The following is a 25,896-nucleotide window of genomic DNA, read 5'->3' on the forward strand; positions in this document are numbered from 1 at the left end:
ATGCTGAGTGCAGAAGTGGTGCAACAGATTTAGAATTTGTTGAAGATAGTCAGCAGATACAGCAGACTGAGCAGCACAAGGACAACATGGTAGTCTGTGACGATCGTAACAGTGGTACTCTTGTACTGTTGTTTGCGCTTGGGCGAAGTGGAGTATTTCCACTGCAAACGCTCCCTCTTAACACGACAACGATGGCTGCAGCATTTCTTGAAAAATCCACTCTGGAGGCCACTTTCGAAAGTTTGCGTTCTAGGTCGTCTAAAACGCTGTTTCTGTGTAAACAAGCAGGCAAAACATGACAATACTTTTGTGTTTCATCTGAAAACCGTTGTTGTGTAAATGGCCCCTTAGCCATTTATATATTTAAGGCTCCCTGGTCCACAAACCTCCTTCCTTTTGATTGGTCACCACCCTGGAGGTCCATTGAGCGCAGGGCTATGGACAGACTTTGGTTGCTCGAGGCACGCCTCTACAACTTATCGTGAACCACTAAGAAGATGTTTACACAATGACTGTCACCTCAGAAAGTTGTGTGCGCAGATCTTTTGAAAATCTGGTGCTACTTTTGGAACAGGCTGTTCACAGAGGGATTTCTACGATGTATAAATAAGTGGTGGTGTAAAGATTTGTACATTCAGTACGAACTATATTGTATCCAAGTTTAAAATATGGAAAGACAAGTTGCTTAAGCTTAGACAATACTCTTAATGATTGGTTGCAAAGACACTGAATATATATTTAATCATTTGAGTGTATTTCAATCTGTGTATAGTGATGCTGGGATGATGAAACAAGCTGCGCTAAAATTAGTGCTGCATTAATAAAACAAAAAACAGCCTCTTAGCTAATGAGACAGCCACATTACTCATCCTGATGGAGCACTTTATGTATCTGAACTTATTTCAGGGGATATCTTTTTACATTATTGGACATTTTTAGTACATAATGGGTTGTACCTCTTCTATCATAACTTTTGAACTCATCCTAACAAGTGACTCATTAAAAAAAGCACGGGCAGCTACAGATCATTACTGAAATTCAATGAATCATCAAAAGCTAGTTTAAAAGCAGTGTCGCACTCCAGCCGTCCTGCAGATTAGGACTCGCCACAGTCCTCTCAATGAGCTGCTCACCTAATCTCCTTTACCATCTCAGTCACAGAGATATGGGAGTCCTTTAATCCGCTCATTGGGTGGACAGCTGCACGCAGACGTTTAACTATTTGCTACTGTAGCCCCACCCGCTCTGGCCTCCAAAACCCAATTTAGTCAACAGCTATACAGACCGACAAATACTTTAATTAGGGTAAGCACCACTGCTACTGCTTATCTTTTCGCATTGGCAGCTCTTTGCAGTTGAGGTTTTTCTAAATGGATGAGTGCCTTTGTAGGTGTGACACTTTCCTTACTGCCCTTTTGAAAAGTCCAGTGCAATTCCAAGGGCAAGTTGATGTGATAACACTACCGGGCAGGTAAGCCAAGGAGAGGCAGGAGAACCAATTACAGAGCGGGCTGGTGGCTGGGCAGAGGCTCAGAGATACTAAAGAAGAAAAAAAAACATGACATGGGAGGTAAACCAGCTCACAGGGCTGTGGCTGCCTATTGAGGGAGAACAATCCAGCGACTCCAAACCCCTTCTTTTCTCTGCTGTCTGCAAAGTGAAAGCCTGGCCCCTTGCTTGTCAGTTCTATTGTTAGGGCCAGGCAGGAGCCGCTCCCAATTCAGCTCATACACATTAAATACTCTGCATTGTTTGGGGAGTCAGATGGCAATGGCAGGCACACTCGCCTGAGTGTGTGCACACACACCACTCACTATTAGGACCAAATACAAAGGAAAACCTGGAGTTATGTCCAAAAATACTTTTTGTTTTTGTTTATTTAAATGATAAATGTCTTGACTCTGATATCAATGTGAGAAAGGCCAAATCCAGAGCTTTAGGCACATCATGGTGTTCATCAAGGAGAATGATTCTGCTTGGTTTGTACATATAGCTCGGTAAGAATCTCCAAGAGCAGTATTTCAAACCATTAGTAAAAGTGCAGATGGGTATTCATAAGCCTAATTAACAAACAATCCCAATTTTCTAGTTAAAACATTGCTAAATCCCCAGTACATTGAGATTGCATCTGCTATCTGTGCCTATTTACATCTGGGTTATGGAGAATTATGGCACAAGCCAATAACCAGAATAAAAGCACCTATTAGTAGCTAAATAACTGGGCTGAGGCCTGGACACAATATATGACCGGCATTTTGGAACAACTGTAGGGATGGGCCCCATGTTCATATGTTATGTTTCACATAATCTGAGTCAGAGTCTGGAAAAAGTCAGAACATCCATCACTCTTTCCAAAAACTGAAGCTTTCTTTGTCACAGCTTACAGAACTGCACATAAACTATCTCTGGCAAATGATTTCTCCTGACACGTCAGTGACAGCAGTGAAGCAGTAAAGCTAAATGAAGGTTGAGCGGTCCTTTAAACATCATCACAAATCACCTGAGGAGTCAATTTTTCAGATACCCAGACGAACACAATGAGAAAAAATCAAAATGTCATGCAGGCAGTGTGAATATTCTGTCCATCAATGACTTTTCATGTGTTTACCAGATGATGTAAGTGCTGATTTACAGTCCAGAAAGCCAACCTGTGTCATATCATCCCAGCGACTGGGTTGCAGCAGAAGTGTTGACATGCTCACTAGCCGTGGGGTAAAGGAGAGGAGAGGCAGGGTAGTGAAATATAGACAGGGGTAAGAGAAGGAGAGATTCGGCTGGCAGCAGAGAGAAATGTTAGTGGTGGTGGATTGAGCGAGCTTTGGGGTGGGGTGGGGGGGCACTGAGGAGCTGGCTGCTACTGTTTCCTGCTCGGTCAGCAGACTGAGGCTGATTCCAGGACGGCTTATCTTTCAGCAGGAATACAACAACCGCACCAAAGGCAGGGACAGAGGGAAAGAGGAGAGCAGGGCTATGGATTTAATGCATGCAGATTGCTGGGATTACTACTCTGAAGATGAAAGCCTCAGTTCTACAGAATTATACTAAAAACAGGGGCATTAACACCCCAAAAATGCTGCCCAGAATAATACAATGAACAATATACCATGTTTAGTGTCCAATGCGCAATGTATAAGAAAGTAACCACCATAAATATTTCTAGATTCAGTAAAATTGGCTATTTAAGTAGGTATTTTCAGCCACTTTTAGAAAATCAAATAGGCCTATTCTCTGTCCCATTTTTTACATAGACTAATTTGCAAAGATGACACTTCAAATGCTATGCCTGGAATCAGGAGGTACACACACTCTGTCATCTGTGTGGACAAGAAGGCAACATATGGGAGACGTGTTGTCGTGTCTCCCTAACGTGGTGGCATCTGTTGTCAGATGACAATAGACACAGGGGATGACTCATTGATCCATCTCCAATCTGATCTGTCTGTCAATACCACTGTTAGCTCAGCGAGCTAAATATAAAGCTAGAGCTAAAGCAGGGGTCTGCAGGGGCAACCTTAACTATCAAAAGAGCTGGTTTGCCCCCTCTTCCAGTAAAGAAATGTGGTCCGGAGCCGCAAAACATAACACAGCTTTAAAATTTCATAAGTTTTATTCTTTGTCAATTTTTACATGTTATGACAAAAGAAAACCCCAAACAGAAGTTTAGTGTGTAAGCCTACTGTAAAATAAATTAAACAATTAAATATGTAGGCCTATTTGGGTCTTTTCCATATTCGTGTAAAATTAATGGAACAAAAACTAACCCACTTTTCAGCTTATGCTTTGTGCTTGTTCTAAAACTGTCTTTCAAGTTTACATTTTTTGTGGTTTGCTAAATTTTCACCACACATATGCATATTTTGGTTGAAAAACTATCTTTTTTTTATGACAAAACTGTATCACCTTAAAGTCCAAGATAACTGTGCAACAAAATAAAAAATAGCAATTACGTTAAGTAATAACTTATTTATCTAATAATTTTCTTTGTCAAGGACAGAGGGAGCCACGACAAGGAGGCTAAAGAGCCGCTTACGGCTCCAAAGCCACAGGTTGCAGACCCCTGAAGTAGAGCTAGCATCTGATACTCTTCATACTATCTGTTGCTTTTTTTCTTTTGGGGGATTTTAACCCCAAAATTTGTTCACCAGAGTTTCATAACTGGTTAGACCTGAACAGGCTAGCCATGTCCTCCTGTTTCCATGATTTAAGCTAATTACCCAGAAGCTCTGGCCTCTTTACTTCACAGATGTTGGAGTAAAGTGTCTCATAGAAATGACCTAAAATCACAATTTACTTTTATATAGGACTGTTTTTGCCAAAAAAAATACTTGTACTTAAATCATGGAGATACAAAGCAACATTAGCATCTATTTGTAGCCATGTTTGATGCTAGGTAGGTCGTTTACCATAGTGAAGTTATGGACAGAGGAAACTAAAACAATAAGATAAGCTGTTATTCTGTTAAAAAAAATGTAAAAAAAGACTTTCTGTGATGTATTTTCTTGAACATATTTCACCCTAATCCATTAATCAACAACCACCTGTAAGTATCAACACTCATGTAGTAAAAAATCAAGTGTTTGTCTGCTTTTTGTGAGCTCGGTGTGTTTTTAAAGACTGCTCTGTAGGGTCAGAGAAAGTTGTGGAATGTGAGGCAGTCCACAGGGAAGCCAGGTTTGTTCACCTGTTCCCACAGCTGCATGAAAGTTAAAGTCCTGGCAGAAAGTTTAATATAACCCCAGTCAGACAACAAACTGTACTTGACATCAGGAGGGAAAAAAAAATCAAAACCAAAATCCTATTTCCCATCTGCCACTTGTTACTGGCATTTAAATCCACCACCCCAGCAAAGCATGTTGCCAATTCAAAATCAGCTCTGCATGAGCATTCCCTGAAGAGCAGCCAACAATGAATTTTCCACCTGGTGTTTGCTCACCAGCCTTCCGACCACAGATAATCTGGTAGCTAATTGAGAGGACGCCTAATTTCTAAAGCAGGAGTAACAAAGTGTGGATTCCCTCCTCAACGTAAGAGACATAACTCAATCATGTTTTTGGGGAGTTAAGAGGGGTGGGTGGTATGCCACTCCAAGTTATTTTCCTGAGGGTGTGCTCTGCACCAGGGAGATAAGTAGCCCCAACGAGGACAAGGCTGGCATTCTACCCTGAGTCCAAAACAGAAAACGCCTGAGTCCATCTAAAAAGAGGAATCTGACAATGCAGCAATTGTCTCGTTGCCAGCTGGAGAACAAGCTCCCCATAGACATGTTGATATGAAACACTGTGCGCACCAACTTCTAGCTCAAAAGAAAATTGGAAACAATCTTATTTTAAATTGGCAAAGCAGAAAATGATGATATACTGGATTATCTCATTAAATTCAAACAGGGAACCGAGGTGATAATGATATGTTTGCAGACAGAGGCCTCAGAAAATCAATACATGCGTACTCATGAAACAAATAATTCAATGCTTTAACTAATATTACATATAAAACACCTGAAGGGAAGGAAGGTCTGTGTTTAACAGGTTATTTAAAGTGCATCTAATAAAAAAAACCTTACTGTATGCAAACTGTGCCCAATGATTGGTCTACAGGGGAGACAGGAGTTACAACATAACTAAGGCCTTGTACACACATAGCCTGGAATTTTGAAAAAGAAACATCTCCCCCTCATTCGTTTTTGAAAATATTTCTGTCCACATGGACCGAGGAAACCCGCCGATGAGTGCGGGTCGGAGTATGCCAAACCCATATTTTTCAGTGTTTTTAGGACGTTAAACCTGTGCGAGCCAATCAGAATGAACCTCCCTCATTCAGCTGTGATGTTTTAGAACCAAAAACTCAGTCCCGGCGTCCACACAAAACCATGAAACCAGTGCTCCAAACTCTTCACTTTGGCTGGATTTTTCAGAAAACATTGTTTCTAGCGACATATAACTGTGGTATGTAAATATATGCTGTTTCCCTGATACCCGGCTACGTGTGGACATGGCCTTGGTGTCTCATGTAAGATTTATAGCCAAGAAGCATTGTTTCCACAAAGGAATCTACCAAACACAAATTGTCTTACTTTCTGTGCTATGGTTAGCTGCGTTGGATCAGAAAGAATGATTAAGTTAACAAAATTTATATTTGTGTATTAGAGATTATTAAAACATGAGCTTAGACTGTTATCAGCATGCTTGGCCTGTGGCCCTGTCCATATGACTGAGACGCAGTGGTATTAAATGGACTGTGTTCCTCTAGTCTTAGAGGTATTTAAGACTAGAGGAACATAGATATTTAATAACAAAACCTGTACTCAGTAGTGCTTGTGAATGTAAAATCCTGACCTAAAACAAGCTGTTTGGGATTTCCGGGATTTGCAGACGTCAGCGATTCCCTTTTTTGACCAATCAGGAGCAAGTCTGACCTGATTGGTCCACTGGTGCGGATACTCCCAAACCCCCTCCCCGCCCACTCCCCTCCCCGCTGCTGGAGAGGAATGCCGAAGTTGAAGAGCCACCACTGCTCTGTTTTTGGCTGTAAACAGCCACATAGTTCCATGTACAAGCTTCCCATCTCAGAAAAAGACAAGACTAAGTGGCTAGAGCTCATTTACGAGGGAAATGTACCAGCTACAATCAGTAAAACTGTGCATGTGTGTGCTTGTCACTTCACGGCCGACTGCTTTTCCAACTTTGGACAGTACAACAGAGAGCTAGCGAATAGACTGGTTCTGAATCCAGGCGCATTACCAACCATCTGCCAACAAACCTCAGACCCTGGAAATGTGAGTATTTTAAATGCTGTGTGCTGTGGAGCAGATGCAAGAGCTTTTCCTCAGTGTCTCCCTCTGCCTCTGTGTTAGCTTCAGGATGCTAACTTTAGCTGCGCTTAGCCTGTTGTTTTAGCCTGTAATGTTACGGTTAACAAGCTTAGCTGTTTTCTAAACGTTGTGCACTCAGAGCTCGTGGCGCCGCTCTCAGTGACGTAGAAGAGTGGGGCGGTATCAGCGGTGGCTCATTTACATATGAAGGTCACGCCCACTAAATCAGAGCGTTCTGAACAGAGGGGCTATGAGAGCCTGGAAACAATGCTGCTGTGCTTGATTTATTGGCTTTTTGGACCAAAACATGTTACTACCATTTCATGAAGACATCAATGATCCATATTAAACTGCAGAAAAGGAACACAATATGAGACCTTTAAGTGTCATGCACAAGGAGGACAGCACGACTTGGGAATCAAACCCATGACCTCAAGTGGAGTGACAACATTCTGCCACTGGCTGAAATTCAGCCAAACAGCACTCTCTCACTCTATTGTACAACTGTTACACAAATCAAATAAAACATAATGGTCCCCTCTTGAAAAAATTAACAGCTGATAACTACCTGACAACTTAATACCAGCTTTACCTGCTGCTGGGGCTGCTTTCCCCTGTTGAAAGCTCTCATCTCTACTAACGTGAAATATCAGCAAAATGGAGTGACATTAAATATGAAATGTGAATTGGTCTTTAGCAAGCCTCATCTATTCTTTCACAAGCCACAATGCAACAAAGCTACAACCAGGACACACCTACAACTCAACTACTACTACTGCCATTCACAAGGCATGCAGCAGGTGTATGGCATTGATCCAACAATCTCCACCACTCATAACTCAACTGGCGATGTCCGACACTTGAAGTCACTGGAAGACAGCTTAATGCATCCTCATGGCTGGCTGCATTAGCACACACTGCCCATTGCACGGCACACAAATAAAAGGCTATTTTCAGCTACTTGATTAACACTGAGCTTTCCACATGTAATGTAAGCCAGCTGCCACGCTCATAACGCCGCCTTAAAAAAAGAGGAGCAGTGTTTACAGGGTTACATAGCTGCATAGACTCTGTTTGATTGGTGTTCGTCTTCTTCTCCCTGTCCCCATTTTCTACTCTAAGGGGCCTGGCAGCACTCCCATGTACTCTCCCTTAACTAATAAACAAAGAATGGTTTCCCTTATATAGCTCTATTCAAGCTCGACGAGCTCCACAAGCTACATCAGAGGCCTGCAGGGAGGTAGGGAGTGAAAGCAAGCCTGTTCCAGACAGAAAGGTTCTGGCCAAGGGCAAGGAGCAGCGACAGTATGATTGTATAACAGTCATACATTAACAGCCACTTAAAGGGCTATTCCTGGTGCCATCCATCAGCAGAAATGTGCAGCGTCAGGTTGGATACGTTTGAGAGGGCTGCAAGGTGAAACACATCCAACAAGAAACCATGAAAAAACCAAGAGTCACACACCAAGAGGAGGAAACACAGTGAGCTCAGTTTATCGCTTTAGTTTATTCATTTGTCAAAATAGCATCCAGGGTCTCCGTGTCTAATGGTGCTACATATTTTCACAATGATGTGTCGTATAACAATGCAAGAACTTGTTACTCATCATTGAGAGAAAAGACCTCAGACGAAAACCCTGGAATGGCAAGCAGAAGAAAATAATCTGAGTGATGTCATTAGGGTAACATAAGCCCTGCCACAGCCTCTAAAATACATTTTCGGTACAACTGACAAATCTGACAAAGTTTTTTATAAGTCTGAAAATCTATCATCATCACACCCACATATGTACAATACTTGGTCCTTCTTAATCTGCAGCATTTGGACCATTTTAGCCCCTCTGCCTTACACAGTGGGGGTAACTCCCTTTGCAAGTTGGCTACCAAATATTTGAAGCAAGAATTTATCCTCAAGAGAAACCAAGAATAGCTGCCCCAGGCTGCAGGAGAGCTGAGGAGCAGCAGAGGGGTGGGATACATTTCCAGCCTTCCCAGAATGTTCACTCAGCTCTGCTCAACAAAGCAACGGGCTGCTCCTCGGTCACTTCCTGGGGAATTCCAACACAGGATTACTTTCACGAACCACAGCATCACAGAGACCAAAATAATATGATGACTGATATGAATGCTGAAATCTGTCATCGGAGTACAAACAAGTTCACCATTTGTTCATGAATACTGGAAGAGCAGACTTACAAGCAACTGCTGAGGGATCTTCAGAGGACCCTCTTGTCTTAGATGGGGCCTGAGTTTCACTGGCTGAACTATCTCTGATGTTTAAGCTCATGCCCACGTTATTTATTGTTATAGGTTCAAATGAAAGCCCATCTTATTTAAACCTTACACCTTAATTTTTTAGCTCTTAAGGTTTAAATTCTCCCAAAATTCAAGACAGGTCGTAGAATAATGCTTTGTAATTTTTCAGAATGGCAACGTGTGGATAAGATACAAAAATAACCACTACAAGAGGCATTTGGCATCAGGCTGTCCACTGAGAGAAAGTGAAAAAAAGTACTTTACTCTGGTGCACTTGTGGTTGAGAGGGTGTTTCATGGTTCACTTTCTAGCTGTGGACTCTGACTCAATCTGCAGAAGCAAACCTACATTCTGTATGAAATAAAACGTGCTTCTCCAACCTTTTACCATATTATTCTGCTAATATCATAAGAACAAACAGCCTCTGGTAGGAAAACATCCTCACTGATGCAGTGATAATCCATGCAAAAGGAGCCCCAACCAAGTATTAAGTACTATAAATTAACACACTTTTCAGAAGGTGAACATTTTGTGTTAACAATCCCTTTTTAATGTTTTAGAGTAATATTCTGATTGGTGAGGTGCTTACTTTGTTGTTTTCATTGACTGTGAGCCATAATCACAATCACAGGAAATAGATGCTTGAAATATTTTACTCAATGAATCGGTATAATGTCTGAGTTTAACTTTTTGAATTGTGAAGTACTGAAATAAACTGTTTGAATGATTTTCTAATGCAGAGGTCTTCAACAGGGGGTCTGTAGCCCCTGGGGAATCTGTGGAGATACTGCAGGGGGTCTGTGACATTTTTGGTTCATTAGGCAAAATTTTGTATTTTAGAATTTTTGTTCCAAAAATTCTTTTTTCTATACATCAATATCTTTGAACACACATTGATGGGTACATAAAATGCAAAAATGATTATCTTTCAGTCTGTTTTTAAAATTAAAAAGTCAATTTGAAGAGCTTGTACACTTGATAGTCATGCAACAGACAGTGTTGACAATGGCATTGGTATCAGCTGATATGGTATGTTTATAAAGGACAGGGATAAGGCCACTCACCGTACCTCGCAAATATTTCAAATGAAAATTTAAAAATATAAACCTGTGTATTATCTGAACAGTTAAGTATGGAATGCCAAATAAAAAGGTACTTTGTACATGGTACTAGAGCCAATTTATTATAAAACACAATATATTAGGGGGTCCCTGCTGCATCTCTCCATCATTAAGGGGGTCCTTGGTCCGAAAAACTTTGAAGACCTCTGTTTGAATGTTGAAATGCACATATTTTAGAGAATCAAGGATTTGTCATTTTAAAATGGAAGAGATCACGTTGAGTGGATTAAAATGTTGCTGACCCACAATCCAAGACATTTTAAGAAACACACCTTAGAGCTGTAAGTGCATCACCATGATACAGTGAACCTAGTTTTCACACTTGAATCGTAACTGGCCCATGTCCTTGTTGTGAACAACCAGAAATGCAAACAGGACTAGGCTTAACCAAGCCAACCCGTACCAAACGGTACTGATTTAAACCGGACTGCTTGGTGGAAACGGGGCTTTTGACACCAGCAGTTTTTCAAGTCATGTCCTTCCTCCAACACCCCAAGCCCCCCCACTCATCTGACAGGGAAAACTATGCAATTAGCAGTGAAAACTGAGAATTTCCAGGGAAGACTGTCCTTATATGTTCCATAGTTTTTCATGAGTGAATGTGTGCAAAGGGCTTCTGTTTACAGTACAGTGTGCTCATGCAACAGGAACAGCAGACACCTGATTAGGTTACATTTCTGCCCTGGTGACTAAGAGGCATGAGGCCTAGAGGTGGCAACCATGGCAGCAGGGAGTTCTGCCAGAGATGCACTCCAGTAATAGCAGAAGAGCTCAGCTGCAACCTGAAACACATTTCAGAGCAGATCCACTTTCGGCCAGGGTTCAACATGACGGTTCACTTTGGCCTAAACCCTGAAATTGTAACTGAGCTTTCAGAATCAACCTGAGTTGATGAGACCAAATGAGTACAAATCTATTTTTAAGTGTTTGTTATCTGTTAAAATGGAGTAGTGCAACATCAAAATGCTACTAAGGAAAATAAAACAGAGCAAGTCCAGAAAGCTGCATGAAATAACTCAATGACCAAGGGACGATGACCAAAGCCTGGTGATGATTTGAAATTCATGAGCAGTCAGCTAAACCATTTGTGTGTGTGTTTACAAAATCAAAGCCAAAAAGCTGACAGATCATGTGACGAACCGTTCTGGGAGACTAATAAAGAAGACACTCAAACACAGAAATAGCTGGTGTTCATTTCAAAGCTCCAAACTTAAACAAATGGACTTTCCCTCATGTCATCACACTGATGTTTCAGGTTTCAAGTCAGAATTTTAATTAACTTTATTCTCAGGGTTTTAATAATCTAATAGATACATGATATGTTAAAAGCAAAACCTTTCACAACTCTTAGACTCTATTCCAAAAAAAAAAAACTAAAACAGACAGCTAACTTTTTGTGCCAAGGACATTTTTTTCTTTTAAGGTCTCACTTTTAATAAACAACTCAATTCAAAATGTCTGGGAAGTAGTAGGCAGGATGAGTTTTTATTCCTCATCACTATGACAACCAGACCAGCATCTGCTGCACCACACTTCTTCACATGACCAAAATTTGGTATTTTTATCCAGACTGGGGTCCACTGATAAAAATCACAGCACACGTGGAACCCAGAGTGCTGCAGTGTAGCAGTCTGTGCAAGTGGTGCACTTCATGGTTAATTTTAGATGAGAAAAAAGAACACAGCAAACATTTCATATCCTTGAGTCATACCAAGAATTTAAAACCAATCAATTAGCAAAGGCCACTTGTGCAGAAATAGTTCTTCATGTTACTGGCAGGCAGGCAGTCACTGTACCAGCTCATATCTGTGATGCAATGAACATTAGATGGTGGACTGAGTGGGAGGCAGGCAAACCAGAACTCAGTGGGAGGTGGGAAAAAAGACAGGAGATTGAATTTGCCAAGAAGGCAGCCTCTGCTGCATGCAACCAACAATAACCAGCATTCAGGGGGGTCTCATCATACATGGCTAAAGTCTTTAATTTACCAACCTAATCCCCAGGGATAATCAATCTTTTATTAATGAAATTCCCATCCCCATTTGTCAAGTTTTGTGCAAAAACACATGATTTGAAAATCACATTTCCATTCTAATTTATGACCTTTTTTCAATCCAAAGCTGTATCCAAGACAAGGAAGCATGAAGAAAAACACTCCTATTCTAAACTAAGTCAGAATTGCACACTTCAATAGGGGCCGTTCACAGGGGCCCTCTGTCTCACAGGAAGCCCTGCTTGGAATCTTGTGATTTGACTCTTATGTTTAAGGTTACGCATGCTTTGGCTTGGTCACAACGAAGTGTGAAATTCTGTGATATTGTTAACTTGAACTAGGCCAGACATTCCTCCACTCTACATCCAGACCTTTTTATTCCTCTTTCAACCACAGATAGTAAGCACGTCTACACAACCAACTTCCCGTGTTCGGGGCAATTTGTGGCAGCATTTAATCCACTGGGCTTTAACAGCAGCTGGCTAAGAATATTAAGGGTGGAAACCAAAATGTCAAAAGCTTAAATATAAAAGTCAAAATTCATTTGGTGACAAATGGATGTAACAGTTTCACTTCATCCTTAAGCCTGTACAAGGTGACATTCATCAAAAGGTCCAATGACTTTTTCCTGGATCAGCAATGTTTGCACTGAGGTGATAAAAATAAAGATACAAAATTGTGGGTGACCAGGAGGATGCTGAGGTTTTAAAAAAACGTATTGTATCAAAGCTAAAGTTTGCTTTAAACTCTGTACAGACAGCTTGGCCAACCCTAACGGTCAGAAAACCTCCAGATGAGATCATTCGTGCACAGTCTTGAAATCAAATTCAACAAGTGATTTAACCAAACTACTGCAACGATTTTTCCATCCATTATCAAACCGGCCAACCCTTTGAAGAATTTCTTTGAGGCTCAGAGATAAAGAACATTGAATTAGTTCCAGGTGACCAGCAAGGAGTTTTTTTTTTGTAATGAAACAAGCAGAGTAGTGACAGTCTTTAACCCAGTTCCACTGCATCAAGCAGACTAATTGCAGAAGAACTTCAGAGCTAATGTCATTGACACGCCCCTCCTCCAGGTCTTATAATCTCTAGGGAATTGCCTGATATCCTTATTAATTTAACACACTGAGTGTAACCCTGACTTCTATCACTTCCTGTTTGCCCAATATAGTTACTTGGATGAACAACAAACTGTCAGCTGTATATTGGGCCTCTTGTGATTTAAGTGTCATTGTGGGTTGCTCATTACTTTCCCTCTGTGGTCTCTGCTGACATCAGAGGCCTGTTTTCATGCAGAACAAACAGACGGATCAATAAATTAGCCATGTGCTGCTGATGAGTAACCCCTCCACTCCTGGATGAGTTTAGCTGTGGAGCACATGGCAGTGACAGGGTGTGCTTTACAGCTATGGACCAGACTACAGGATGGAGTCATTCACTTATGCTTTGGTGTCTTGATGTTAGCCTGTTTAATGGTAATAAGGCTTCAGACTGCAGCTTGTGCACAAACAGTCATTAAAAGATTAATGTTAAAGCACCTTACTAATGTAAAGCAGTTTAAATGGTTTCAGCTTTCACAAGAAGCAGACTTGAGCATCATTTCCTGAATACCTTCTGTGTGATTCACACCACTCTTCTTCCAGTGCAGCTGCATTCAGCACTAAATGACTGAACAGCTACACCCTGAAGAGTGTATTTCTTGATCACTCTATTTGAAGAAGATTGGTTGCAAACTACTAATAGCATAATGGATGCATAAACACACTCTCCAAAAAGGTCAGTGCAGCTGCTAATATAATGAAAAAGCCCTTGATTGCTGCTTTAATGTCAGGAGAGTCAGATGGAGTTTGGTCAGTTTAATAAATGATCATCGCTGTGGCTGGTGGCAGAGCTGCATACTTAGCAGCAGCAGCTGATAGTGCTGGTTAAACGCGGGGCTTTGGAAAATGACATTTTCACAGAGATGAAACAGAAGAAGAAGTGATCGGTGCAAGAGAACAGGGGGCTCGGCTCATTAGACGGAGGCTGCCATTTTGAAAGGACAGATTTTAACATAGGGCAACCTGAGGATAAGGGATGACATTCTCATACTGCTTCAATGTTCTTCACGCCTTTATTAACTATAGATTTATAGGAAAATATGCTTCAAAACCACAGAGGAGTCAAACAAGAAATGCAGTCCTAAATGCCAAATAGATCCCAGACTGATGGTGAGGCATACCTGTAGGATGTGCAACAAACCAGGCAGTTCCCGAGGCATTACACACACATTGGCGCCTGCAGACTTTAAGGTCATGTGTCTTCTTCTGACAAGCCAGAGGGGGACAGGGGAATGTGTGTGTGTGTGTGTGTGTGTGTGTGTGTGTGTGTGTGTGTGTGTGTGTGTGTGTGTGTGTACAAGGGGTAGCTTCGGGCTATGCTTCACTTTTTCCCCATTAGACTGCCAGAGAAGCTCACTTGCACATCAAACATCACAGATATCTGACCGGTCACATCTGCCTCCTATAACCAGCTCACAGCTCTACACATACACACAGGCAACTGATTGATCCACTGACTGCAATACTGGCATAGAAGGCATTGATTGACACAAACTTGGCACACAAACAAGTTCAGATTCAGATCGATTCCTTGGGGACATATCATGAGGCTCCCTGCAGTAGTAATAGAACAGATATGAGAAGCATGTGATTGGTCCTCTAACTGTGCAAATGGAGTATCAGAGCCTGTCTGTGAAGGGGTGTGGCAATAGAGCCAGACTGCCATCCTCACCATTCAAACAACATAACCTACTGCAGAGAAGCTGCTTTATCCTACATGTCGCACCTAACATTTCCTCCCATGCTGCTGCTGTAGTGATCACCTTGGCCATGTTACGAAAGCGCTCTGGTAAGAAAGGGGTTGGCATCCAAGCACCTTCACCTAGCAGCGAAAAGCCTGCTCGTGGCTGAAACAGAAACACGTCCCCCTGCATGTTTTCTGATGTTTACCGGCTGATGTCTGAGCTCTGATGTGTTGATGCTCTCCTGGCGCTTTAAACGCCGCTGACACATGCTCGGAACAGGTGGCCGCCCTTTCATGTGTGCGTTTCATCTTTGTAATGCTCCATGACAGAAAATTAAAAAGTTGCAAACAATTGCCTGTGGCATTAAGTATCAGTCTGATTGAGATAGTAACTTAACATGGCGGAAGCTGCTTTCTGCCCTGGCTAGTGCAATGTAACCTCCATGAACTCTCCATGCCTCTTTGACTCTGCACACCCACCAGCCGAGCACCAAACCTGCGGTGTCCGTACGCTGAATCCCGCAGCCTCAAAAAAGCAGCAGCTCTTCCAACATGAAATCCTCACCATGCGACCCCCTGCTGCAGCCCGGCGGTTCGTAAAGTCGCCAGAAACCCACGCCGAGGTAACTAGAGAAGTCGTAAATTTAAGGCTCCACAAGTTACGTTGCTTCAAACGAGCATCGCGGCGTCAGAAAGGCAACTTAGAGCAGCGATGATCCACTGGAAATGGACTGAAATGCAATGCAGTCACACACGCACACACACATACATACATAGAGCCTCCCATCCAGCAACAGCAGGCAGGGACCCACGCTGCGTGTGTGTGCGGGTTTATGATGAAGCTTTTGGTCGGAGAGAAGGTCAGACAGATCTTCACGTCTGCTGGAGGGGAGATGGGCAGCGGAATAAGCCGATTACGGAGGTTGTAAACCTACCTTCAGATCCTCTGCTGGGGCATTTCAAGCAAGATGCACATTCGCAGACAGTGACTCTTCTCAGCAGTACAATATCCTCCGCGCTGAGGGAAATTTCCAAGTGGCCGGACGGTGTGTGAACAGCGGCACGGTGCGTGTGTGTGTGTGTTGTGAGTGTGTGTAAGCGTGTATGTGTAAAAGGGGAGGGGGATAATCCCACGGTGGGGCAAAAAGGAAATGCGTCACTTTTAATGGACAAAATGCTTTGTAGTCCATTTGCACACCTCCGTCGTCCACAATGATTTTAAGTAGGGGCCTGGTGGGGGCGCGTTTTATCTGTATCTCATAGTTATTTAGTGATTTAGTTATTTAGTGATACTGTCGGTGAAGACACACTGCTTTGGTTGTTTTATTTATTTATTTATTTATTTATTTATTTATTTATTTATTTATTTATTTATTAGATGAATTAACATGTATTATTTATTATGTTAATGTATGGATCTGTATGCTTGTCATTTTGTTGCTGCTATTCCTTTTTTTTCCAAACTGATCTTACTTTTCTGTGTGGGGTGCTTTCCTCACAGAATCTGCCATGTAAACTGAAATCTTTGAAGCCCATTCTCTGAAAATATACTGTAGAGCAGTCTGTTTCTTCTAAAACTAATGACAATTGCATATTTCATTTGTTATTGTAAAAGTAAAAACAAAAATAAGGGTTACAGGGAACTAATGTTTGTTCCTATGTTACCACGAAACTCCTGAAGTAACTATCATTAAGTATAAGTAAGTATGCATGTTTTCCCGTTCTTTAAAGCCTGCTTGTTTGTGTATTCTCATGGCATTCTCAGTCCTTTGCATTACAGTTTTGGGGGCAGCAGGCTGAAAAGTTTGAAAACCTCTGCTTTAATTTACTCGACAGACTACCCCAGCGTGTAACAGTGGATCCAGACCTATGGTACAGACTTTATCCGACTTTGGTGGCCAAACTGTGGCATAGCTTTGTATGTGTACCAGAGCACTCACACCTGAGCTACTTTGTAGATTTTATGCAATACTTTGTAACTCCAACATTGCTATTAAATGTATTCAAGTTTGCATTTAGAAAGTGTCAATGAGTTTGTTTGCAATTGTTAAAGGACTTATCACTCTATTACTCATCTGTCTTGTGAAAATATGGAAAATGTATTTTTCTACCATCTGAAGTATTACCAGAACATAAATGTCATTTGCTCAGTCTGTCTTCAACAATATTTTTTATTCAAGACATTGAAATATGGAGAGGTCATAATTTTTATAGGGTTTCCAATGTAGCCTAGATGCAACACTGATCCAAGCAACATTTTCCCCCGAGGCTTTTATCTAAAGCTCTTGTAATTGCAAGAATATTCCTGCAAACTGCTAGTCAGAAGTAGATTTCCTGTAACACAGTGTAGCTCCAACATTGCTATCCAATGTATTTAAGTTTGCATTTAGAAAGTGTCATTGAGTTTGTTTGTAATGTTGAAGGACTTATCTCTCTCTTACTCATCTGTCTTGTGAAAAAATTGGAAAATGTATTTTTCTGCCATTTAAAGTATTACCAGAACAAAACTCCTACATTTGAATGCAAAGAAAGCCAGCTTGTTTAAATATATAGCCTAAACAGTTGGTTTTAACCAAGTGACAACCTCCACTTGAAGCCCCTTTGACCCCTATTCTCAAAAAAAAAAAAAAAAAAAAAAAACTTGAACCACTTCGAGAGTCTGCATGAGGCTGCCTGCAGAAACAGCACAAACCACATAGATACCAATTCAAAAATCTGATTTTTATAGTAAAAATGGACTAGTTCAAAAACGCTGCAGGTCTAAATAATTCATTTCTCTCTTTCCACACATGGCACAGCAGGTTAAATTTTCCATAACTCATTTTTTTTTAAGTGATTAAAATCACGATTTTTGCCCATTTGTCCAATGGTTGACAACTGACAGGGGGATACAGTAGCTGTCTGCGAAAGGGCTATGAGCTCCTGTATCTTACTCAAGCTCAAACAAAGCTAGGTTTGGGTTTATTTTTCAATATGGCATCAGAAAGACTTCCAACTTTGTATCAGGGAAAAAAACTACATGTCTTCATTATATAATCCATGGTTTTAACCATCTATCTGACAAGAAAGACAGATTTTGGCTGGCACATTGGGTTGCAAATCCTATTTCAAAGGGGGCTAAGCTGCCCCTGGCCGCTCCTCAAGACACACCCCTGCCCACAGCTGCAGTTTCAATCGTTAAAGATCATAGCACTAAAGAGAGTACATCATTGTTTCTGATTGATGGTTATGTTTGCTTTTTCCCCACTTTTGGTGGATTTTTTTAACCAGGTAAGATCAGAAGCTCTTGACAGGAGCTTTAAGTAATATGAAAAATTCTCTTCAAGGGGCCTGATGGTTTGAAGACAAAACATAAGGCAAGGAAAAAGGGAAATTCCCCTGTGAGAGAGAACCAAACAACACCACCTGCTCAAATATTTGAGAGGAAGCTCAGAAATGCTCTCTTGTTTGTTTTACTGCTGACTGGGTAGGGAGGACCAACATCTCAAGGGGCATCTGGCAATTTAGTATTGAACTTCTGTAACAGGAGGGAACTTTTCTGAGTTTGTTTTTTCTTAAAAGAAAAACAATAAAAATAAATCATTTATTAGGTCACATTAAAGAGGGTTGGAATATGAGGCATTATATTGGATTTAACAACAAGATAGTTTGATTGGAGTGATTTGTTTTGGATTTCTAAACGTTTAATCCGTCAGACTCAAATGTATGAAAGCTGTTAACCAAGATTTGTTTAAGACATTAAATTCTGACACCTTGAGAATAAAGTTCTTATAAGTGTACGAGAAGTGTAAGCTTACACTTCATATTGAAATGAGTTTGACAATGAGAGGCCAACTTCTCATGGCATCACACACCATACTTCAGCTTACAAATTGATGGCAAATGCAAAGACTAATAAAGAATTACAGTAAACAAGATTTATTTTCACTGGGGAACTGGGGAACTGGGATAGGTAGTTGGAAAAGAACTAGTATCAAACTTAAGGTAAATTTAATCCTTTAGAAATGCTGAAACTTTCTAGATCCACACCAGTTGTTTATAAACTAAACTTTTTGCTATAACTGCATCATCCCATAGCCTAAACAGAGATAACCCCATTACATCACACTGACTTCATTGAGGTTATTTTCCTTAAACCTGATAAAGCCTCTCAGGAGCCATAGAAGACATTAACACCTGTTTTCACAGGCTGTGAAGTACTTCTAGTAAACTAATGGTGTGTGAACTGTGAAGTCTGGGTGTGGCCCTTGAAGGCTGAAGTCTGTGCTCTAAAACTATTTTGAACAGAAAATACTTCAGACTGACTCCACAGCGTACTGGAAATGAGACATTCGAGAGTGTTTATAACGGTGTTCTTACAAGGGTCAGTTGAGTTAAGCCAGGACAAAAATATAAAGGCAGGGATTGGAGAAATTTGCTCCACTTGCTATAATTGGACACAGTGTCCCTGTTGTCAGGGTATGGTTGGGTGAAATGTGAACTCCACAGGGGGGCAAAGCTTAAACATGTTGACCTGAGACACAGCGGGACAATCCCAGCTAGATTCCAGACATTCTGATGGAAGCCCCTTGTTACGGTCAGAACGATTAACAAGTCTATATTTCCTACTTACACTCTCCTCTGTTCACTACTGTAATCTCCATACTGCCTCAGACATTCAGCATAAACCAGCAAGTTTGTAACAGGAGTGACAAACTGAGACTCTTCAAAATAAGAGTATGCACTGCATCCTGGAAGAAATATTTAAATGAAATTCATTGTTTTCTGCGCAGAATTCCTGAATATAAATGGAAAGATGTTCAAACAACACACAAATCCTGTTTCTATTACACTGGAGTTTCACAAGATGTGGTTACCTTCAAAAAAGGATCCTGAATTTTTCCTTCACTCTGGTCAACTTGTATTTTGACACTTTTTTGTTTTTGACAAACACCCATTGGCTACTACTTGACAAACAAAAGTTCTCCATGAAAGGCAGGCTGACAACATCAACATTGATGTCAAATGTTGACCTTCAACTTAGCAACAGATTAATTATGAGCTGAAGTCTCTGAGCAGCAAAGGTACTAAAAAGAAGAAAAGCTTCCAGGGAGCAGCATAACTAGAAAAGCACTCAGAGAGCGCAGACCTCCACCAAGTATATTATGATTGTCACGCAACACTTTGGTCTAACTTTAATGTTATACTCCCTTTCAGCAGACTGTCTGCTACAATTTGGTGTTAGCTGCAGGTTTGTACAATAATTTGTTACCTGACAGTGTTGAAAATTACGACCCAGTACATATTTCATAGTCTGGATCTTAGTATCCTGAATATTGCCAGGATCTGGATCGTACTTTTACATCTGTCAGAAATTATGGTGACCTTGTCTCATAATGTTTTGCAAAGCAATCTGACCATTTATCATGGAGTTATATACACATATGGTGAAAACTGCCCTATCTCACAATAATAAGGAATCCTTTAAGAAAATTCTGGATCCAGACGGTGATCCAGATCACCTCCAAAATGTAACATTTCCTGAAAATTTCCTGAAGATTGGTTTGTGACTTTTTGAGTTATGTTTACACAGACTAACAGACAAACTCTCCCAAAATCATGACGTCCTTAGCGGAAGTAATTAAGGGAGGGGGGGGGTACAAAAGTAGCAAAAGTTAAATAATGAGAAACTGACAAACCTCCAGGATCTACGAAGAAGTTCAAAAGAAAACCAATGTCGCCCTCCTGTGGTGAAGTATGAGCAGTACATGTGTATGAAAACATCTGATAATAATGGACTAATGCTTTAAGGATTTGACAGTTAAGATCAAGGTAAGAGATACTTCAAAAAGCCTTATGAGGAACTTCTTTTTTTCTTCTGACTTCCGGCTCAGATGAATTGTAGTTTCATTATCCCCATTGCCTGCAGCTGGTCTTCAAACAATTCCTAGATGGTATTTTGTTTGGTCCAACGAAAAAAGCAAAAAGATTAAGTGTAAGCATATGAATCAAAGTGTTTTATGGCAGGTTAGCAAGTTTTGTCCGAAGAATTGTCAACCAGACAAAAAAAGGTCCTAATTTAAAAAGTTGTGAGTGTAATTTGATGTATTTGTAGACTTAATCTGGCAAGTGTGACAGCCCCTGCTTTATATTATAGTGGTTTGAATGGTAGGGTGTCCATAAAGTCTAAATTATAATTCAAAAAATACAATCCAAAGGCAACTGAGGAGATAGCTTACGTTCGTTCAATGTACTCAGCGGTTGTCAGAGTTTTTAATCACACTGTATATGTGTATTTCAGGTATCCTGTTGATGAAAGAGGTACAGTTAAATGAACTCGTAAATGGCTACTCCTCAAGAAAAGGTGCAATGTGTGTCATGGTTTATTGAGACAAAATCAGACCCACAGACTATAGACCAAAGATATGGGACATATGATCTACAGTAAAAGATTACCGATGCCATTACCACCATTGATAAGGCTAAGTTAAAGCAAATATGGCAAGAAAACAAGTGCCATTTGATGTGCCCACACAGAGGTTTATTAAATTAGTTTAACAAACATCATTATTATCTACACCTCATTTTGTAACAATTTCCCCATGTTTGTCTGTTCATTTGTTTCTGTAACACATTTTTTCAAATTGTAAAGAGACTTTAGGCATCATATGTTGCTTTGAGGTGCCAGAACTGCTCCTTGTAAAACCCAGCCTCCAGCAACCCCCATGCTAGGCCAGCTTGCACCAAATGAATTAGTTTGGAGTTTTGTGTTATTTCACTATGAAGCACCTCTCACTACATCCACCCACACGCACACTACTAATATTACAGACTTAAAATATTTCATATTCATTGCTTGTTTTCTGTTAATCATAGTTTTGTCATAAAATATTGTTATACTTTGAGTTGTACCCCCCTAGTCTTTTGTAACGGCTTGGCTTATGACACAAGAAAAAAATATTTTCTATGGCCTGGACACCTTTAGAAATAGCTTTGTGTATTGAAATATCTAAACTTTGCTCAAAAAGTTCAGTAAAACATGGTTCTAACTATAAACTAAAAAAAGCTCAGATGATGTTTTATTAAGATGAATCATCTTTTAGCAAAAGTAACATCTTTATTGAAAATAGTGTAATGATGATTTCTCTAAAAAAGAGTAATCACAGATACGAGCATTATTTACAATACTGGTTTTCAACTATTACATTTTTTCAAATCACAGAAAAGGTTTTACCTTTAACAAGACTTGCCATTTCTTCTGGTTCTGTCTTAAGACCAACTTTTACAGAAAGTTTTCCCAGCAATACAAATGCAGTAAAAAAGTAAACCAGATGCTTTTACTCTTATTGTAACACTAACACCCTTCTACTCTTCTGCATCTTGTACTGGTACTTTGGGCTGTGGTTCACGTATATCTGATTCCATTCCGGGCAGACTTGTTCTTCTGCGTGCAGCTGTCTCAATCTTCTGCACCAGCTCTACATCCCATGCATGGGTGACAAAGCTGAGCACCTCCCCATCCTCCATCCCTCCTGCTCTCCCCACCCTCCCTGCTCTGTGAATGTAGTCTGTGTGGGATTCTGGGAAATCATAGTTGACCACCAAGCGCACTCGAGAAGTGTCCAGGCCTCGTGAAGCAATATCTGTGCATATCAGGACTTCCACTGCGCCCTGCTGGAAGGAGCTGAAGATCCCTGCACGCACAACAGCGGGCATTTCCCCTTGCAGACGTTCATTCTTGATCCCCATCTCCTCCAGTGAGTACCCCAGCCAGTTGACGGTGGAGGACTTGTTGCAGAACACCAGTGCAGAACCTCCTTTTTCTTGCTGAAGTAGCTTTAGAGCCTCATGGAGCTCCAGGATTTTGTCAGTTCCCTTCACTTTCAGGAAAGTCTGCTTCACATGAGGCATGAGGTAGTGCAGCATCTTGCTCTTTATAACCACCAAGCTACCCAGGTCTGTTACCTGATTGAGCACTTCCCCGACACCGCCAGGGAATGTAGCCCCCACCACCAGTAGCTGAGCTTTATGGCCTGGGCCTCTAGTTTCTTTGGGCTCACACGCAATGTTTACATGAAGCAGGATGTCATGCAACATATCGGCAAAGCTGGGGTCGAACATTGTGTCAGCCTCATCTACCACAAAGAAGCTCAGCTCGCTCAGGTCCAAGCAGTGTCTGCGCAGGGCTTTTACCAGAGCTCCAGGAGTAGCCACCAAAATATCTGGCTGATCCTTTTTAAAGACCATCTTGATGTGTCCTACACCTCGCCCCCCACCCACAGTCTTGGTCAGGAAGCCAAAAGGAGCACCAAGAGTCCTGGAAACAGCTGCTACCTGCTCCGCTAGCTCTCTGGAAGGTACGAGAATCACAGTGTGAATCTTGTGCAGACTCTCATCATCCACCTCTAACTTTCTATCAGCCTGCAGTCTGTGAACAAGAGGCAGGAGGTAACTCAGTGTTTTACCACTGCCCGTCTCTGCAGCACAGAGGACATTGTGCCCCTGCATAACTTTTGGGATGGTTTGCAGCTGAACAGTGGTGGGATAGCTAATGTTCATTCTGTCCAAAGCTTCCACTAGCTCTTTACAGATGTGGAATTTTTTAAATGTCTCCTTTGTCGTTTGTTCAGCGATATCCTCCTTCTGGTTTCCAGAAACAAAGGGTGCAACAGTCTTGATGTTGTTGATTGTGAAGTAATCCCCGAATGATTTGTTGTGTTTCCACCCTTTGGAACAGAGAACAGGTTGCTCGAACTTACCCAGTATATATCCCGCAGACTGATTCAGGACTGGGTTCTTGCTGTGGATCAGGAGCTTGCCAGCTTTAATGGTGTTGATCTTATGTTTGCCTCGAGTCTGTTTCACGTTTTCAACCTGCTTCTGCAAGTAGCGAGGGATGCGAATGACTGGGGTCTCTCCTGGTTTCGTAGCAGTTTGGCAGAAGCGAGCATGATGAACAGAGCAAAGGACACGACAGCAGGAAGATATTTTCGTAAAATCAGGAGTGAAGAGTCTGCTTGAGCATAGAGCTCTCGATAAAGCCAGCGCCAAGTGACCGACCTTCACGGACTGCATTTTCCTTAGATCTGGGTTGCTAGTGGCTAAATCTCAGCCAGCGGGCAAAAAATGGAAATATATATCACCAGAATGCCAAAATGAAAAAATGTAAACCTACCCAGAAGCATAACGAGATGTCTAAACGTTTTGAAAAACGTGTATATTGGCATCCTGCTTCTACAGACATTTGTTTCGCCATGCTTCTCGGACGACTGTTGATGATGTCAGGAGGGCGTGGACTGATGATGATTCAACATCGGCAGCGATCGCAAGTTCTAATACCAGATAAGAGCGTTAATGAAGAAAAACAGTTGTTTACCTAAATAAAAAAATATTCATTATTTAATTATAAGATGCAAAAGTAGTAAATGTATTGATATAAAAATTCAGCATATTATTTGATACGTGTCTCAAAAATACACGACTATCTTGAAGTCAATGAAAATGTTATGTTACCAGAAACGTACATTTTCATTGAAATATCTTGCATTTTCGTAATTTGAATATGAGAGCATATTCAGGGGATTTCAGATTGCATGTATGTATGGTAATTCCCTGTCTCAGCATGTCTTTCTTCTTGAATTCAAAAAAAAAAAAAAAAAGATTTTTTGGTTATCTCGGGTGAAAAAAATAAAATCTTCATGAATACTGTAAAATGATAGTGTAGTGTCTTTTTAATGAGATAAATAACATATTTGAGCATAATTGAGAATGTCAGGTTTTAAGTATATTGTTGGACTCTGTCATGCCCCTGTCACAAGGCCTGGCAGCCCCTTTATCTTCCATTACTTTATGTATACTATCATAATCTGGGAGCATGGATGTAAAGACTTTTAATCAAATTTTAGACACACTTTTTTTGTTTGTTTCATATTACTTTTTCTTACACACTTGTGCTTGACCACTCAAAAAAGAAACATTCAAACACAGGGTCAAAATCACAGTGATCAATGTCAGAACCACAAGTCAGAACCCATCCTGATCAGTGTCAGCTACATTATATGGTATGGTATTATGGTTGGCTAATAATAATAATAATGATAATAATAATAATAATAATAATAATAATAATAATTATTATTATTATTATTATTATTATTATTATTATTATTATTATTATTATTAAAACATATGTATTAGTCAATCAATGTTACAGATAACTACTTACAGTTGATATAAATGGGTTTCTTTTCCCCAAAATCTAAATTTCATGACAGAACTGCACATTATGCAGTTCAAGCTTTGCTAGGAACAGGTGACAAATTTGCCGACTTACATAAAGCTTTTAACCAAGACAAAAAATAAAATAAAATAACAATAAAAACATGGTTCATCATCAGGTTGGGACAGATAATGTGAGTTTCTGGTAGACTGTCCATCCAAAACAGACACAACACGTATAGAATGTACATTACCAAATAAAGTACTTGAGATAATACTTTATTTTATCCATACTGTTCCAGTCTTTGAGTTCTTTTTAGATTTGTGTCTTTTTCAAACATATTGTAAAGTCTTGCATATTTTATGTCAGCTCGAACACTGAATCAATCAGCTGATCACTAACCCTATGAATCAGCACTGCCTGCGGTACAGTAATGCCAGAGATTGTAATGGATTAGGGAGGGGTGAGAAAGAGCTCAGTCATCGACACACTGGTGACCATCAATATCTGCCCACATGACTCTGAGACCTGGTCAATCTTTTTCAGCAAAACCCCAGGCCTCAAGGCACCATGAGTACATTTGATTTTGTTTGGAAATGGTGGCAAAGACAAGTATATTATTTGCATTAAAAAAAAAAAAAAAAAAAAAAATACTGATTCAGTTTATCGTCCTGAGCACACCAGCTTGATATATAGTCCACAGTTATGAGTTAGAGAGGCACTCTTTTTCTTTG

General features: G+C 40.6%; 2 protein-coding genes across 4 annotated transcripts in view; both read right to left on the reverse strand.

Moving 5' to 3' along the window:
* Window positions 1-16,053, reverse strand: part of LOC141787447 (talin-2) — a 113,952-nt gene extending 97,899 nt beyond the window's left edge. For 2 of the 3 annotated variants that reach the window (XM_074665828.1, XM_074665831.1), the window contains exon 1: window positions 15,900-16,053. The gene's annotated coding sequence lies outside the window, so the exon portion shown is untranslated. Of the gene's footprint in view, window positions 1-15,529; window positions 15,630-15,899 lie in introns of those variants that run through there. The other variant, XM_074665829.1, reaches the window with a different exon arrangement.
* A 5,434-nt stretch (window positions 16,054-21,487) lies between these two features.
* Window positions 21,488-24,249, reverse strand: ddx28 (DEAD (Asp-Glu-Ala-Asp) box polypeptide 28). Its single transcript, XM_074666568.1, has one exon. The coding sequence runs from the start codon at window positions 24,016-24,018 to the stop codon at window positions 22,309-22,311; it is 1,710 nt and encodes a 569-aa protein (XP_074522669.1). The 5' UTR covers window positions 24,019-24,249; the 3' UTR covers window positions 21,488-22,308.
* Between the last annotated feature and the right edge of the window lie 1,647 nt (window positions 24,250-25,896).

Source organism: Halichoeres trimaculatus, unplaced genomic scaffold (genome assembly GCF_033239565.1).
Source record: "Halichoeres trimaculatus isolate MK-OKI-2021-1 unplaced genomic scaffold, fHalTri1.1 fHalTri1_scaffold_3, whole genome shotgun sequence".
Lineage (NCBI taxonomy): Eukaryota > Metazoa > Chordata > Actinopteri > Labriformes > Labridae > Halichoeres > Halichoeres trimaculatus.